This window comes from Epinephelus fuscoguttatus, linkage group LG1 (assembly GCF_011397635.1).
Source record: "Epinephelus fuscoguttatus linkage group LG1, E.fuscoguttatus.final_Chr_v1".
Lineage (NCBI taxonomy): Eukaryota > Metazoa > Chordata > Actinopteri > Perciformes > Serranidae > Epinephelus > Epinephelus fuscoguttatus.
In genome coordinates, this window is record NC_064752.1 from 41,330,804 (window position 1) to 41,346,062 (window position 15,259).

Genomic DNA, 15,259 nt, shown 5'->3' on the forward strand with positions numbered 1-15,259 from the left:
ACATCTTCTCCATATGTCAAAGGAATGTCATGAAATATGCAGATGAATGAGCATATGAAAGATTTTCTCCGAGTCTAGAGCATGCAATGGAGCACTACAAGCACTGAATATGTATCACCATCTTTTTTCAGGTTTTATTTTCTCATATATACTTAGGTATTCAGGGTTTGAGGGGCAGGGTTGCTATGCTTTATTATACCTGCTCAAAGCAACCTGATGCAACACGGAACATGAATTTCTCTCTATTCAGAAGCAGAGAAATTGGCTCACGGATAGCACCTTGTAATGGCCGTCACCCATATCAGGACAGTGTCACCTACACAAACAAACTGAACAACACAAACTTTCACATCTATTTTTGATCAATTGTAAATTGCCAGGACAGGAAAGTCTTCTCCTCAGGTCAAATAGCCCTCAGAATCAAGAAGAATACATTTCATGAATATAAAACTGTATTCCATTATCACCATCACTTTTCATTCCCTGTTAGGCTGCCTGCAGATTTTTATATTTCCTCATATCCTGGGCGCATTCTCTCATATCATGCTGCTGTAGCTGCCTGTTCCTCATTAGTCATCTTGTTTCAGTGAATTTATGTGAAAACATACACCACTGCCTATCTTCTGACAGGCCAAACAGATTTGTAATAAAACAATAAAACAACCAAGATTTATAACGGAGCTGCTTTCTGAATTCTTGCCCCCGGTGAAGCATGAGGAAACTTTTCACTGAGGCACCACAGCCTGTGACTACTGTCCAATGAAATGTTTCTGATCATAAAAGCTGTGAAGCCCAATTTACTGGCATCATGCATGAATTTAAAGTGTTGCATCTTAGAAATGCAAATGTATTAATCCTGCCTCTTGAAACATCCCTTGGCTCTCAATGATTTTTGTATAACATGAAAATCTATTATCATCAATTAGCAAAAATCTAATTGATCTGCCAATAAAGATTACATTGATTTGAAAAGTTCTCATTTCATTCTTTCAGAAAAATAATGTAAATGACAACTAGAATTACTGCCCAGTGGTTGTATGCCCCCATGTACCTGTCAGATTTCTCTAACAATTTACATCCATGTCTGTGAAAACTTCAGTGTGTTACACACATCTTCTCCCTGGCAACACAAAAGATCTATACAATCAGCACAGTTTCAAGGTGGGCACCCAAGATTAGTGTCACCAAGTCAGTATCCAATTAAATGTCTCCCCATCTGTTCCTGAGATATGACGTTGAGCAATGGCCAGAAAAGTGTTTTTGCAGAATATTATAATGTCACCATTAAAATGACCTTTGATTTTTGGATTTTAAATATCCTCATTTCATCATTTTATCCTATTACGAATTTGGGTGAAATCTGTCACACAAGAATTCACAAGAATTCTTGAGTTATAGCCAAAACATGTTTTGTGAGGTCACACTGACCTTGACCTTTGACCACAATATTCTAATCAGTTTTATCGTTCAGTACAAGTGGATGTTTTTGTTAACTCTGAAAAAATTCCCTCAAGGACTTCATGAGATATTCAAAAGAATGAGACAGATGCAAGGTCACATTGACTTTGACCTTTGAACTATGATAACCAAAATCTATGTAGTTTATCACTGATTCTAAGGGTGCATTTGTGAAACTGACCCATGGACATAGGGCTAGGAGGACAACCCGAGCACATAATGCCTATGGCTACAACTGTAAAAAAAAAAAAAAAAAAGAAAAAGAAATTGCAATGCAGGTAGATAAAGTGAATGCAGTGAGATGCGCTGTAATGGGTTTCAAATCATAAGACGTTTTATGAGCCTCATCATTGATTTTCCCATTTTACTGTAATGAAGTGAAACCACTGGCTAAACAGTAGAAAAAAATATATCCAACAATATAGAATTGTACAGCTTGGTTTAAAACAATGTCAGTAAATATATAATGTATAAACAATGTGTAGTTTAAAAACAATACTGCTGTGATTTTCTTAACAAATACCATGAAAAAAGAAAACCAACAATGTGTTTCTTTCTTCCCAACCAGGTCTGTGGCTCTCATTCCCAAGCCCATTTATTCCTACGGAAAATGTACATTTTTAAAAAGCAGGTCAGAAATTTATAGTTTTATTATTATTTTTTTATTTATTAAAAAGGCACAGTAATAAGCTGAATGAGAGGGGCACTGTAGTTTTTCGGAAAGGAGAAAGTAGTGTATTTATAAGGAACTACTTTCGGAATCAGACCGATACGCAATTGGTGCATTCCTGAGAATTTAAAGCAGCAGGATGGCACTGAATCAAAATAAATGGCATTGTGTGCGTACATGGCCATGAGGGAATATGGATCTTTTGTAATTAAAACTATAACAACAAAACTTGTTTTCAAAAGGCACAAGGATAATCTGCATCATGCTCTAAAACTGCCCCAAAATCAGCCAATAAAAATAATAAATAAATGTCAATACTTAAAATATCTGTCAAATTTCAAAACAAGCACTAAGTGTCCATCAAAAATAGTGATCAGGTGGATGGCTAAATCACCAATGATATATGTGTAGCATCTAGTTTAAGGTTGTAGCCTGCTATCTTCAATCAGAAAACCAACTGGAGAAATATCACAAGTATAATTCAGTTTAAGAAGACACATTTTTATTTATTATATTTCATGCCACTCATTTCCTTTCCAGGTCAATTCAGTTTAATTCAAATCATAAAATGCAATTTCAATTTGCTGACTAATGGCAGAACTTTCTGGTCAGCAGATATCCTAACCTAAATTTCGAGGCAATCACTTTGGCTTCAGCATGACGTGGGGGAAACAAATCAGTGTTGCCAGATTACCGGTTGTGTTCCCTGCTACAAGCAGAGGCAAGTGCCATTTTAGATGTAACAAAAGCAACGTATCAGGTCAACAAGGAAAACCAGTACTGGCAAAACCCTCAGGTCTTTGCCTGCAGATTGATTGCTTTTCATTGTTGCCAGTTTGAATACTGTGATGCGCCGACCAGCAGCTTGGCTGAACGTGTATTTGTGTGTGTGCCTGTGTGTTTTGTGCCAGCCAACAGCCTGACCAGGATGTGTGCCTTTTGAATCTTGATGTGGTGTCTGTTGTTTTCTATTACATTCTCTGAGGTGAGTGAATGGATAGGTGTTACTGGAGCTGAATATATTATGTACTGCTGATATACAGTATGTTACAGTATGTACTGACAGGGAGGTTTTATGGTGATTTTGGTGAAGGTTGTTCTTCATGCCAAATTCTCATTAAACAGCTTGGTCTAAAACATGGAAGCAAACATACTTAAAGGGATAGTTGGGATGTTTTGAAGTGTGGTTGTATGAAGTTTATCTATAATCAGAGGACTAGATAGACTTGAGCATGTCCAGCATTCCCCAGTTTGGAGAAGCAGGCAGGAGTACTGACATGGAAGCTAGGAAATGTACCACTGTAGACGTTGGGCAGCAGCAAAACGTATTTTTTCAACACATTCTTACTCCGACCTTATCACATATCAGCGTTTGGTCATGGACTTTCCATGATGTGCACAGTACCTTGGATGCATTGGTTGTTGATGTTCTGGGACTCCATGTCATGTTCTGTCTGTTGTATGCATTGTCTTCTTTGAAAATACTCTTCTGTTTTCACAGGAAATTTATCATTTACATACAGGCTCTTTCAAAATAAACGCACTACGTCGGTACAACAATGCAAGTTGACATCTTTTTTTTTCCTTCAACAACTAACACATGATTGGATTTAGCAAAAAAGAACAGACGTCTTTTGCCCACCCTACTTGGACTTTTGCCCCCTTAACTTTCATTCTTGACCTTCAACGTTTCCACCTCATGCTGCTGGACAACATTAAACTATAATGGTGACCAGCCACGTATCATGCTTCCATTAAAGGATGTCTTTTTTCTGTCGGTGTCAGACGCCGCAAGTCACTATCCAAGCACCAGATTTCAATGACTTCGGAGTGAGACCAGGTTGATTTTAGCCACCTAAGACAAGTCCCTCCTAAAATATTCAACAGTTTAATAGTACATTATACTGAGAATATTTCCACCACTTAATCTTGCTGTCAGATAGTCCTTTCCAACAGGGAAGCTGTTTGTGACTTCAGTTCCCAATCCATACTCTAGTTAAAGCCACCAGATTCCACTGACAAAATCAATAATCTGGGCTTGCTGAACATGGGAGCTGTTGGTCCACTGCTGCCTTGATCAGTTCATTTGTTTGTAGTATTGTGTGACTTTGGTGAATCTGAACTAAGCCCTTTAAAGGCCAATGTCACACAATAACACAAACAAACTATCTGATCGAAGCAGCGGTAGACCAGCAGCTCCTGGGTTCAGTTACATTAAATTACTGTTTTTTAGGGCACCCTGGTACCTCCATGTAGGCTTAAACCTTGGCAGCCATCTGGGTTTGAGTCTGACCTGTGGCCCTTTGCTGCATGTCCCCCCCCCCCTCTCTCCATCCTTTTATACAATTTGTTCTATCAAGTAAAAACCAAATCATCTTTAAATTCCTGTTTTTCTGAATGGAGTCTGGCTTTGACAATAGCTTCAGTTTCTTGTCTGAAATAGCTGTCTGACGGCAATGTAAGGCAGTGAAAGCATTCGGGAGCTTGTCACAACATGTACTGCATGTAATAATACACTGACCATGGATAAATGTCATCCAACCCAATCAAATCAAAAGAGCAGAACTATGCCTTTAAACATATTTCAAAGCAAAATGTTAACCATTTCATGTCAGGGCTCTGGGGCCAGTGTAAACTGAGGACACATTCTTACAACACTGTGTACAGCATCTGCTTCATGCAAGAGGGACCATGATAACAACCATGTGACTGGTTAGTTTATCCAGCTGAATGACACGGTGATAGTTTCTATTACAGCTGAGAGATGTAAGTCACTAAAATGGACTTCTAATTGACAGCTTGTACTGGCTCTGTATATTAGTGAGTAGACAAGTGTCTGGAGGGGGCTTTTCATGTGCCTGAAGATGCCTGACATGTTGAAATTATTTCCCCATTGGTCTTAAAAACCAAACCTTAATTGGATTACTTCAGCACAAATTGGCAGATATGAAAAGAGTCAGCGAAGCAACTGTTCACAGTATAGGGAGCAATCAAACACAGGCGTCTCTACTTACAAATAAATCTCAAATTCCAGATTGCCTCTGAGCTTGCCAAGCTTTCACCTGGTAAAACCCCAAAAGGATACAAGCCTCAAACAATTACAATCAATTTCAGGCAAGCGCCATTTTTATCACAGCGGACCAGTGCATGAATCAGTGATATCTGTTAGGTGGCTGTCAATTGGGGAAATGTAATCCAAGCAGCTGTTGTGTTAGCACTTCCAGTAAGAGAAGAGAAGAAGCTACGAAAGGACACATCTGCTGCAATTAGACAGAAAATATGAAGAACTTTGCCAGAAAACTATGTTCTAACTCATACGTACAGCTTCATACCAGCCACACAACTCAAGCTTCTTGGATATCTGTACTGTGTAACAGCTTGGAAGATATACTTATTCACTCCAGGAACACTCTGATTTCAGTCATTTTTGTAACTATACCCTGCCCACATATTCACTTTCACTCAAAAAGTGTCACATTACAGAAGCTTAAGATGCTCTAAAGTAGTCTGGGAACCAGATGTATCTGTGAGCTCACGTTTTATTTGCTCTGGCAGATGCTTCTGATCCAACTCCCATTCAAACCGATTTCCAGCCAACTTGGCCCACTTAGGGCCAATCACAACTGTTTATCTAATATGAGGCAGGTTTGATACAATGGCTCAGCACATGGAGGAAGTTTCCCTTTAGGATTTGAACCAGAAAACATAAACAACCAGGATGACTACTGCTGAGATGGAACTTTACGTTGAATCTACTATCATGTCACTATTAAACAAACTGTATGGTAAAGAACAAACAACTTTTCCAACAGCTCTGTGTCATTGCATTGTGGGCAGTACATGCAAATGAATAAGACTCAGAGTCTTGATGCACCATGAACACTGCTGTGGCTCATGGGGTAAAGCGGGTTGTTTGCGAGTGCATGTGAAAGCTAATTGAGTAGCAGGTGGCACCTTGTATGGTAACCATGGCCACCACTGTATTAATGTGTGTGTGTGTGTGTGTGTGTGTGTGTGTGTGTGTGTGAATGAGTGAATGTGACACATAATATAAAAGTGTTTTAAGTTGTTTGAAGATTAGAAAGGTGTTATACAAGTGCAAGTCCATTACCACTGTTCATCTGCACACACTGCAGTGACACAGACCTGGATGAAAATTTTCCCTTTAAATCTTTTGTTGCAAGGAAAGATGTATTAGCTGTACATCTGACAGATTTTGATAAAAGTTTAATTTACCAACTGGGGCACAATGGAAACCCATGCTCAATGCTATGTTTGGTTGTAGGTCTATGCAACAGGACCAGAGGCATTTTGGTCTGTGGCCACTGATTACGCCTCTGGAAATCTAAAATGAACAGAGAGGTGGCAACGCCTGGATGACGTCCATTTTACTATGACTTTAAAGTTTCAGTATGTTAGATTTAGTGGGATCTAGTGGTGAAGAATGCACATTGCAACTGGCTGAAACCTCTCCTTGTTAGAATTCCTTCAATTCTCAAAAAAAAAAAGACCCGGTGATTTAACCTGCTCAAAACTCATTAAAAAAAATCTGTGTTTTCCTGACTCTACTCGTCGCAGAGTGGCTGCTAACTATGGTGGCCAAAGTGAAAACACAAAAACACGAGTGGCCCTGGCTAGAGCCAGTGTTTGGATTGTCTGTTCTGGACTACTGTAGAAACATTATCTCTGTAGATGAGGACCTGCTCCCTATGTAGATATAAACCTCATGCTAAGGTAACAAAAACACAATGATTCTTATTTTCAGGTGATTATACACTACAGAAAACATACTTATTACATCATATTCCATTTCTGCCAATTTATCGCCCTGGATCCTCCACACTGGGCCTTAAAACTTTGGACTGAGTCTGAAGAGCTTTCCAGTATTTATGCCATACTAAACCAAATTAATCCTGGCTCTCAGTATTTTGTACAGATATAAGAATACTGATCTTCTTATCTAACTCTAGGCAAGAAAGCAAAAAAGCATACTACTTGTATCTTATTACACCTTATATAATTCAGCCAGAGCATTGCTTGCCTTTAGCTTGAGAACAAACAATGATGAATAAATAGGGCTGCATTACATTTTAATCCATCTGACAGAAGTAAGTATTAAGTAAGTTAGACTCTAATCACAGCAGCATCAGCTGTAAGCTTCTGACAGTGAAGCTGTGTCACTTCCCATGGCCCGACCAAGACGGATCACACCTACGCAGTGCAAGAATCACTTCAAATCTTTCAGTCCCTCAGAGTGGCAGATGTAAGGTGTTGATTACCAAATGAATCTGCTACTGAAACAGCTGGACCTTACACAGCACCAGCCCAGCCAAACACTGAGAGCTCAAAGCTGCAAAACATCCATCTGAAAACATTTCAAACATTATGAACTCATTCACTTCTTCTTGTTCTATCAGCCAGCTAATTCTCAGTGTGTGCGTGCCAACTGGGTCGAATGGTCATTAAAAATGAGAATATATTGTCTTACCTCCAGAATGCGGTGGAGGGCCGCAGAGCAGAACCACTCCTTGACCTTCGCGGACTGATACAGAGCTTCTTCTGTGAGTCTTGAAGTTTTCCAAGTCTGAAAAATAAAAAAGGGCAGTAAGTAAAATATCTTTACAGGTCAGAGGCTGATACATCTGATCCTTGAACACACGAAAGCATCGTCATGAACAAATGATTGTTTTTCTCTCCCCTGTTTTTCTTGCTTCTTACTCCCATTCAAGGTCACAGCCCTATGGAGCCTAAAGCAGTGTGCAGCAGGCGGGGAAACACTCACAACAGGATGCCAGTTTATTATAGAGCTCACACAGATAAACATATCACACACTCACACAGTACCAGAAAGTTCCTGGCCTATATTTCTTCAGACTGTGGGAAGAAACTGAGACTTAATCCTAACAAATACAGTTCTTGTAAACTCCAAAGGCCAAGGTTCAAACCCATACTGTGTGTGAGGCAGCAGTGCAAACCACTGAACCACTGCACCACCCTCATAAACAAATTATAAACAAACACAGCAGCACCATCACCTTCACTGTATCTATCCTTGTGTGCTTTCTGGGTGGTAAACAGCCTTTTGCTTTGCCTCAAATCACCCCTGTGTGTGTCAGTGTGTATTATTAAATCCAAGACTCCCCTGATGGTGCCACAAGTTTCAGAAAGAGGTGAATTAAAGGGTCCCAAGGGGGATTTTTGCTAGAGGAAGAACAAAATAAAAAAATAAAAATAAATAAGTTTCAAAAGTTGAGAATTTTATATAAAGAGGCAGCAACACTTAGATTAAATATTGAATTGAGTTGTATATTTTTAAATGAAATGTTCAAAGAAAATCAGGCTGTTAAACTTGATATACTGAGCTGGTTTTGGAAGAATAGGAATGCAGATGAACAGTACAGATAAATAAAAAAGGCTTCCTTTTCTAAGCACTCTTCCACATTTAAAATTTTATGGTTTGTTTGTGGCTGAATAACTAAAAGAAATGCTTCATCTTTTATTGTTCACTCTGTGTATGTATTTTTAGTTTTTATTAGTGTAGTATGTTTTTTCTGTAATTGAATTTAATAATTCAAAAATGTCCAATCGAAACACTTTATATCTTACCAACTACATTTTCTGAGCATCACAATAGGACCTTATTTACTTTAAGCTGAAGTGGCCTGTGTCTTCTTGGAGCAGGAAACAACACATGTAGGATAAAGCCGAGGAAGGTAGAAAGATGAGTCAAACATTTTTTTTATTTTTTATTTTTGTTTTGATCCAATAAGCCCGCTGAAACAGCAATATACATGGGATTTTAAGATGGGGCTCTTATGACTAAAGGCATTTAAAGAAAATCTTAAACATATCTGTGCCTTTAAATGTCAACAACAGATAAAATGCAATTTAATTATTGGACATTAGGGCTGTCAACGAATATTCTAAATTCGAATTTAAATTCGAATTCGAATTTGAAAAAAAATGGACCTTTGAATGTGAAAATTGATATTCAATTGTGGAGGGAAAAAAAACACCACCGCAGCTGTCCTCTTTGGGAGTGGGCGTTGGCCTGGGCCGCTGCACTCAATGCACTGCATACGCCAGGGCCACACTGCCCGTGGAAGTGCTGCGAAGCGCACCGAAATTCTCGCACGAGCCGGAGCACTTCGTTCACATCAGACGCGCATCTCTCCATGCTGGTCGACAAGCGGTTCTGCTCCCAGCTGTTGTCTCCATCACCCGACTTGACACATTCGCTCGCGGCTCGCACAGAAAATAGACCAGACGCTGAAACAATCACTGCAGGGCGCGAGCCGGCCACGGAGCTGCGCGGTGCGGCACAGCCGTTGTGTTATGTTGTTATGTATGTAGTTATGTTTCCTTGTATTAATACATATACAAGTATGTTTCCTTGTATTAGTTTGCCCTCATGTGGACATAATGTGAAAAAAAAAATTGAATGGTTCGAACCTAAGAGTTATTTTTAGAAGGAATATTCGAACATCATTTTTGAGCAATTTTGACAGCCCTATTGGACATTAGTCAACTCTCCATCCTAATGAAGTGAAAATTTAACTGAATGCTTAGAAATATCTGAAATAGGCATTTCCATCCAATCAGTGATTATTGCGTATGACTGGATGGTGGAGATGTTGAATGAATTTGTGGAGTTCTTTGTCGTTGCAGCGGTGACTGCTAGCGGCTAGCTCTGCTTATTAGCTGCTGTACCACAGCAGACAGAGACTTCACAGCTGCTCATCCCTGCAGAACTCCACTCAGATCCGGACTGTCTGAGGAAGGTCTTTGGTTTAGTTGCTGTTTGACAGGCAGGTAGGAGGCTATCCGTAGGTGTACCTGTGCTGTTAGTAAACAGTCTGAACTCAGTGGAGTTTTCTCTGACAGAGCTTAAAGTCCAATTTTAAACTTCCAGACCAACATGCTGCAGATTTAGAAAGAATTTAGGCTGAAATAAGTTTTTTTTTTTTTTTTGCTTCTTACCAGTGAGATCGATAAGTCAGAGTTTACAGTGAACCTTGATACAAATCATAGTTGTCTAGTTGTTTCAACTGACTTATTTATGGTTTTAAAGTTTGAGATATTGAGCTTTGCTCATAAATCATTCTTTAAACCTGGCGAAAACTCCACTTGGAAATGCATGTTTGTGAATCTGTATAAATGATTTGTAGCTGTAGAAAAAAATATCTAAATGACATTTCAACACTTGAATGAAAGAAAAAAAAAGCATTTTGACTGAAAGAAATGACTAGTAGTTGACTAAAATGTCATGACTTTTTGTTTAGCTAAAACATTTTGAGTTGTTGTCTTCTAAAACTACACTCCAACTATAAAGGATAAAAATGACTTCAATTTGACTAAAACTAATAAGCATTTTTCGTCTAAAGTCTAATAATTAGACTAAATTGAAAAAAGCTGCCAAAATTAACACTGCATCCAATTACTGTTGTGTAAATACTAGTAGATGGGCACATCAGTGTGATGGAAACACACTTATTTGCCACCTCCCAATGCATCAGGAGCACCTGCTTCATTTCCATCAATGTCAGACCCAAGCAGTGCCTCCCTCCTTCTGTTGAAATATTATTTGTGAGATTTAATTTCTTTTCCCGGTTTTAAAAGTCATATTCAGTGAGGCATGTTGAACAGCATGTTGCACCGAACAGAGGACATACAGTTTTACCTGCTTAATAATTGCCTTCTGGAAGAGACACAGTTGAGAGAGTGAGAAAATGAAAAGAATCAGGACTATTACTGCACCCAGCTCTAGTAATTGTATATTCCAAATAATGAATGGAAGCCTTGCATGAACTTAATGCATTATGAAAAAAAAAAAAAAAAAAGTTCAAATCAATAGTGACACACACCCACTAATATGAGCCAAACAGCAATCTGCAGCCCTGCTGCTAAGCAGAGAGGGTTGCTGTGACGGGTCACACATGAGGGATTTTAATAGCTCTGGTGGTAATCAGGTTACCTTTCATTCATCACGCCCACCAACACTGAACAAAGCTAGTCCTGCTCTGGCTTTAACAGCAAAAGTGCCGTTTAACTAAACAATTTTTCATTTGACAATTGATGGAAACAATAGCAGGTCATGACCACTTCCAACGATTTGCTGCACTGATGGTTTACATCCTGGCCAAGCTCAGTTAGGCAAATTTACATGTCACATGGAAATGTCATGTCTATACTGGTAACTCAGCTGAGCGGGGGATATGTTGTGTGTTTGAATATGTTCTTACTGAAACTACCTTAATCTGATATCAGACGTTACGATATTTAACATAATAAAAACTGTGAACCGATTAGGACATTTTGTAGTTACATGGCAACATTATTAAATTAGCGTAGCTTAAAATAGCCCAAAGCACACTAATACGTTTCAAAAGTCAAGGGCATAGATTTTGTTTCAACACTGGGAGAGGACATATATGAAGGAAGGAAATTTTGAGTGTCAAACACGCCATTTTCTGCATTTTAGTGAATTTTATACGCACCAAGTTTTGCCCTTCTGCATGAGGTTAACCACCTGAGACATTAACTTATGTTTGGTATGCATTTTCAAATTTTCCAAGCTATTTGGAATAAGTGGGACCTGATGAGTAAAAGGAAAAAAAAAACAACAAAAAACAACAACTAAGGATTCTTTTTGAAAAGTAAGTAGTTTTGGAAAAAAACATGTCCTCATATGGAGATGATGGGTTTATTTTTAATAGTCAACAGCATTTCAAATTTGCAATGTCTGAACACTGTTGTGCAAAAACAAAATTGCAGACAACGCAAAACGGTTCATGTCAATGTACAAAAAGCAAAACTGCAAAAATGCCACATATCTAAAAGCCATGTTATTTATTTTGTAACTCTCTATGAACTTCCCTTGCTCTACATTCCTAGGAAGCTAGGAATGTCCTCTTTGTCTGTAGGAACAGTCTGTCACACCTAATTGGCCTGTGTGAAATGCTGCTATAATACAATAATAATAAAGTCCCAATGTCCTCAAATGAGTATTTGCTCATTAACAGGGCTTTAGCTTGTTACTATTGTTAAATCTGGTCAAATCTGTATACCATATCAAACTACACAAACATCTTTAAGCATAAATAAACAAGTTTCAACCATAAACTTTGATCAAGATTTGCACTTTGTCCACTTTTGTGTCGGGATAGCCTGTTGACTGACTTGGCAGAGGTGGCTGTCATCTTGTTTTTGTGCCTTTGATGGCACATAACAGTGTCCACAAATGAGGACAACAGGTGCAATGTATGCAAAAGTATAAGGTGCACCCAAATGTACTGTCCTCATATGACGACACAGGGTCGCTGGAGGTAAAGGTGAAAACGTCTTTTATTTCTTCAAAATTAAAGTTCTCTGCTAGTTACATGTTTTTATTGTGGGGGACGAACGCACATTCTAAATACAGAGGTGGATGTGCCTGCTGTACTCCCCTTGAAATCTACACCTATGTCAAAAGTGTATTATTCATATTTGATTTTATTTCTTTATTTTGCCTTTTTCAGTTTGGTTGTATTTAGTTTACACATTTAGGATGTCTGCCTTGTGGTCAAAGTGTATTCATAATGTGCTTTTAGCAAAAGAGAGGACTACAGTAGATTAATATATGAAGACAAGTGGGTCTGAAATTTATCCATACATAGTCTCCAAATTGGATTAATTAACCTTAATTAACCTTGCCCTATAATATGCAGCATATTCTCCAGTCTCTGTGAGCAGCGGTGCAGACACGAGCAGCTCCCTGTGCAGACCTGCTCGTTGCAAAACTGCAACCAATCCACTTTGAAATGAGATTACTGATTAGTTCAGCTCCAAGTGATCTAAATGTAAAATTATTGGGCTCACTGATTTATGAAGAGGACTATAAGGTCAGTTAATATATGTCATATTGGCTGCAGGACAAGTCAATTAAGAAGCAGCCTTTAATTATTTCTTTAAACATAAATCTCGTCTTAACCCACGAGCACAGTTTAACTAATAGCTATTTGAGACTCTTAAGCCCTATTAAGAAATCAACTCTTAGTATTTTTCTCAAGATTAATGCCAGATTTGGTACTTTAGGGTCACTCTGATGTGTCTACCTCAGAGATGTAAAAACTGGAGGCAAAACAGTCTTGTTCAAGCTATATGGAGACGTTTATTTATGCTGCTTGTAAAACAAGGGTGAGAACCACCATTTTTTGACTCTGCTTCCATTTACTGATCCACCTATAATGTCCAAAATACCTTCCAGTCTTCTTGGTATAACTAAATTTATCGCATTAGTGCCACATTAGTGGCTAGTAAAAAAAAAAAAAAAAAAAAAAAAAAACTGCAGCAAAAGACTTTTGTTTTCCTCCCTGTGCCTGTGGGGTGTTTGCTCCTCAGCTCAGTCAGGTACAGGAGCTGAGAAAAGAATCTCGGGCAGCCTGAATGCCCTCCCACTGCATCCATGCTGAGGACACTATGGATTACTTCACATTTGAAAAGCAAGTTGTCAAAACACACTTGTAGGAGTCCGCTACTGCAAAAGTGTAACAAAGCAAGGCAGAGGTTCATGCTCTAACAGGGTGGCAGCACAACTAGCCGTGTCGATGGACTGTGAGCCCCCAGGAGCTGATTGTCACTGGTGGTGTTTCTGCTCCGCTGGCCCACCAGCTGCAACAGAACGTGAGTCTATGTGCTGCAGTGGGTTTCATTAAGGACTGTTTGTGTTTGTATAGAGGGAGCGCAGGTGTGCAACAATGACGGACTCCTAACTTAAAGGGATAAATTGAAAGAGAGTGAGGGGGAGGAAGAAGTTTGTGTTGCAGTACACTCTGAATAACCAAATGCAGAGGTGGAGAGAGTGCTAGAATATTGAACTCAAATAAAAGTTTTATTACTTTAAAGAAATTTCACTCAAATTAAAGTCATTGTGTGGAGTTTGCATGTTCTCCCCGTGTCAGCGTGGGTTCTCTCCGGGCACTCCGGCTTCCTCCCACAGTCCAAAGACATGCAGATTGGGGACTAGGTTAATTGGTAACTCTAAATTGTCCGTAGGTGTGAATGTGAGCGTGAATGGTTGTTTGTCTCTATGTGTCAGCCCTGTGATAGTCTGGCGACCTGTCCAGGGTGTACCCTGCCTCTCGCCCGATGTAGCTGGGATAGGCTCCAGCCCCCCCGCGACCCTCAAGAGGATGAAGCAGTTAGAAGATGAATGAATGAATGAATAAGGTCAGGTTATGATAGGCCCCAGTATACGCTTATATGACAGGCCCTAGTCAACACACATATACGCACACACACACATCAGGCTTGCACCTACACTGACACACATTGTATCTTCTTGTCACATGATGAAAATGAGACTTGATATTGGGCAAAATCAACATGCATATAACCCAGCAATCATCGTTGTATGTCTGTATATACGAAATACAAAATAATTTTAAAAATATTTATTGAATTGAAAAGTTTGTGTATAACTTATTAATAGTTTTCATAATTTATGTAAAATAAGAATACCATTTTTTGTTACTAACTGTTACTGTTTGCCCTTACATTGCAAGTCCCCACACTATCCGAACCATCTACACTTATGTCCCTGACTGAGTAAATGTTACTGCAGTAATGGGGGTTATGATGATATATGATACTACTGTAAAATCAAAGAAAATCGTAAGGCTACAAAATAAATTGCATCATATATCAACTTATACACAGGTGGAGTGAAGTCAGCTAAAAGACCCCTTGTGTGCAAATCCCAGTGCTGCACAGTGATTCAACATTATCATTAATGTTGTATGTAGTGTGCTGTAAATTAAATCTTAAATCTTTGCTACAGCAACACTGAGGACCCCCTCGGGGTCGTGGACCCACATTTTAAAGTATGCTAAGGTACAGTAATGCTATTTATTATCACCACATCTGTGATTCTTTTTTATCTGATGGCAATATTCTTTTTATTTTTTATTTCTGCATTAATTTTAAGTGCTAGTGCTGACCACAGCCAGTGAACACAAACATCTATAATGTATTATTTGCGTGTCTGCTGAGTGCAGAGTGTCACCTCTCTGGTGCTCAGCCCTCCTGCAGCTGCAGACGCACCAGCAGCTTCTTCTCTGCTGTAGCTGCCAACTGATCAGCTTGCTTTTGTTA

General features: G+C 39.0%; 1 protein-coding gene across 1 annotated transcript in view; it reads right to left on the reverse strand.

Annotated features, from left to right (window-relative positions):
* Positions 1-15,259, reverse strand: part of cntn4 (contactin 4) — a 214,013-nt gene that overhangs the window by 107,147 nt on the left and 91,607 nt on the right. Inside the window, exon 5 of the mRNA XM_049573046.1 lies at positions 7,617-7,712. Within this exon, the coding sequence (XP_049429003.1) occupies positions 7,617-7,712 (96 nt within the window). The remainder of the gene's footprint in view (positions 1-7,616; positions 7,713-15,259) is intronic.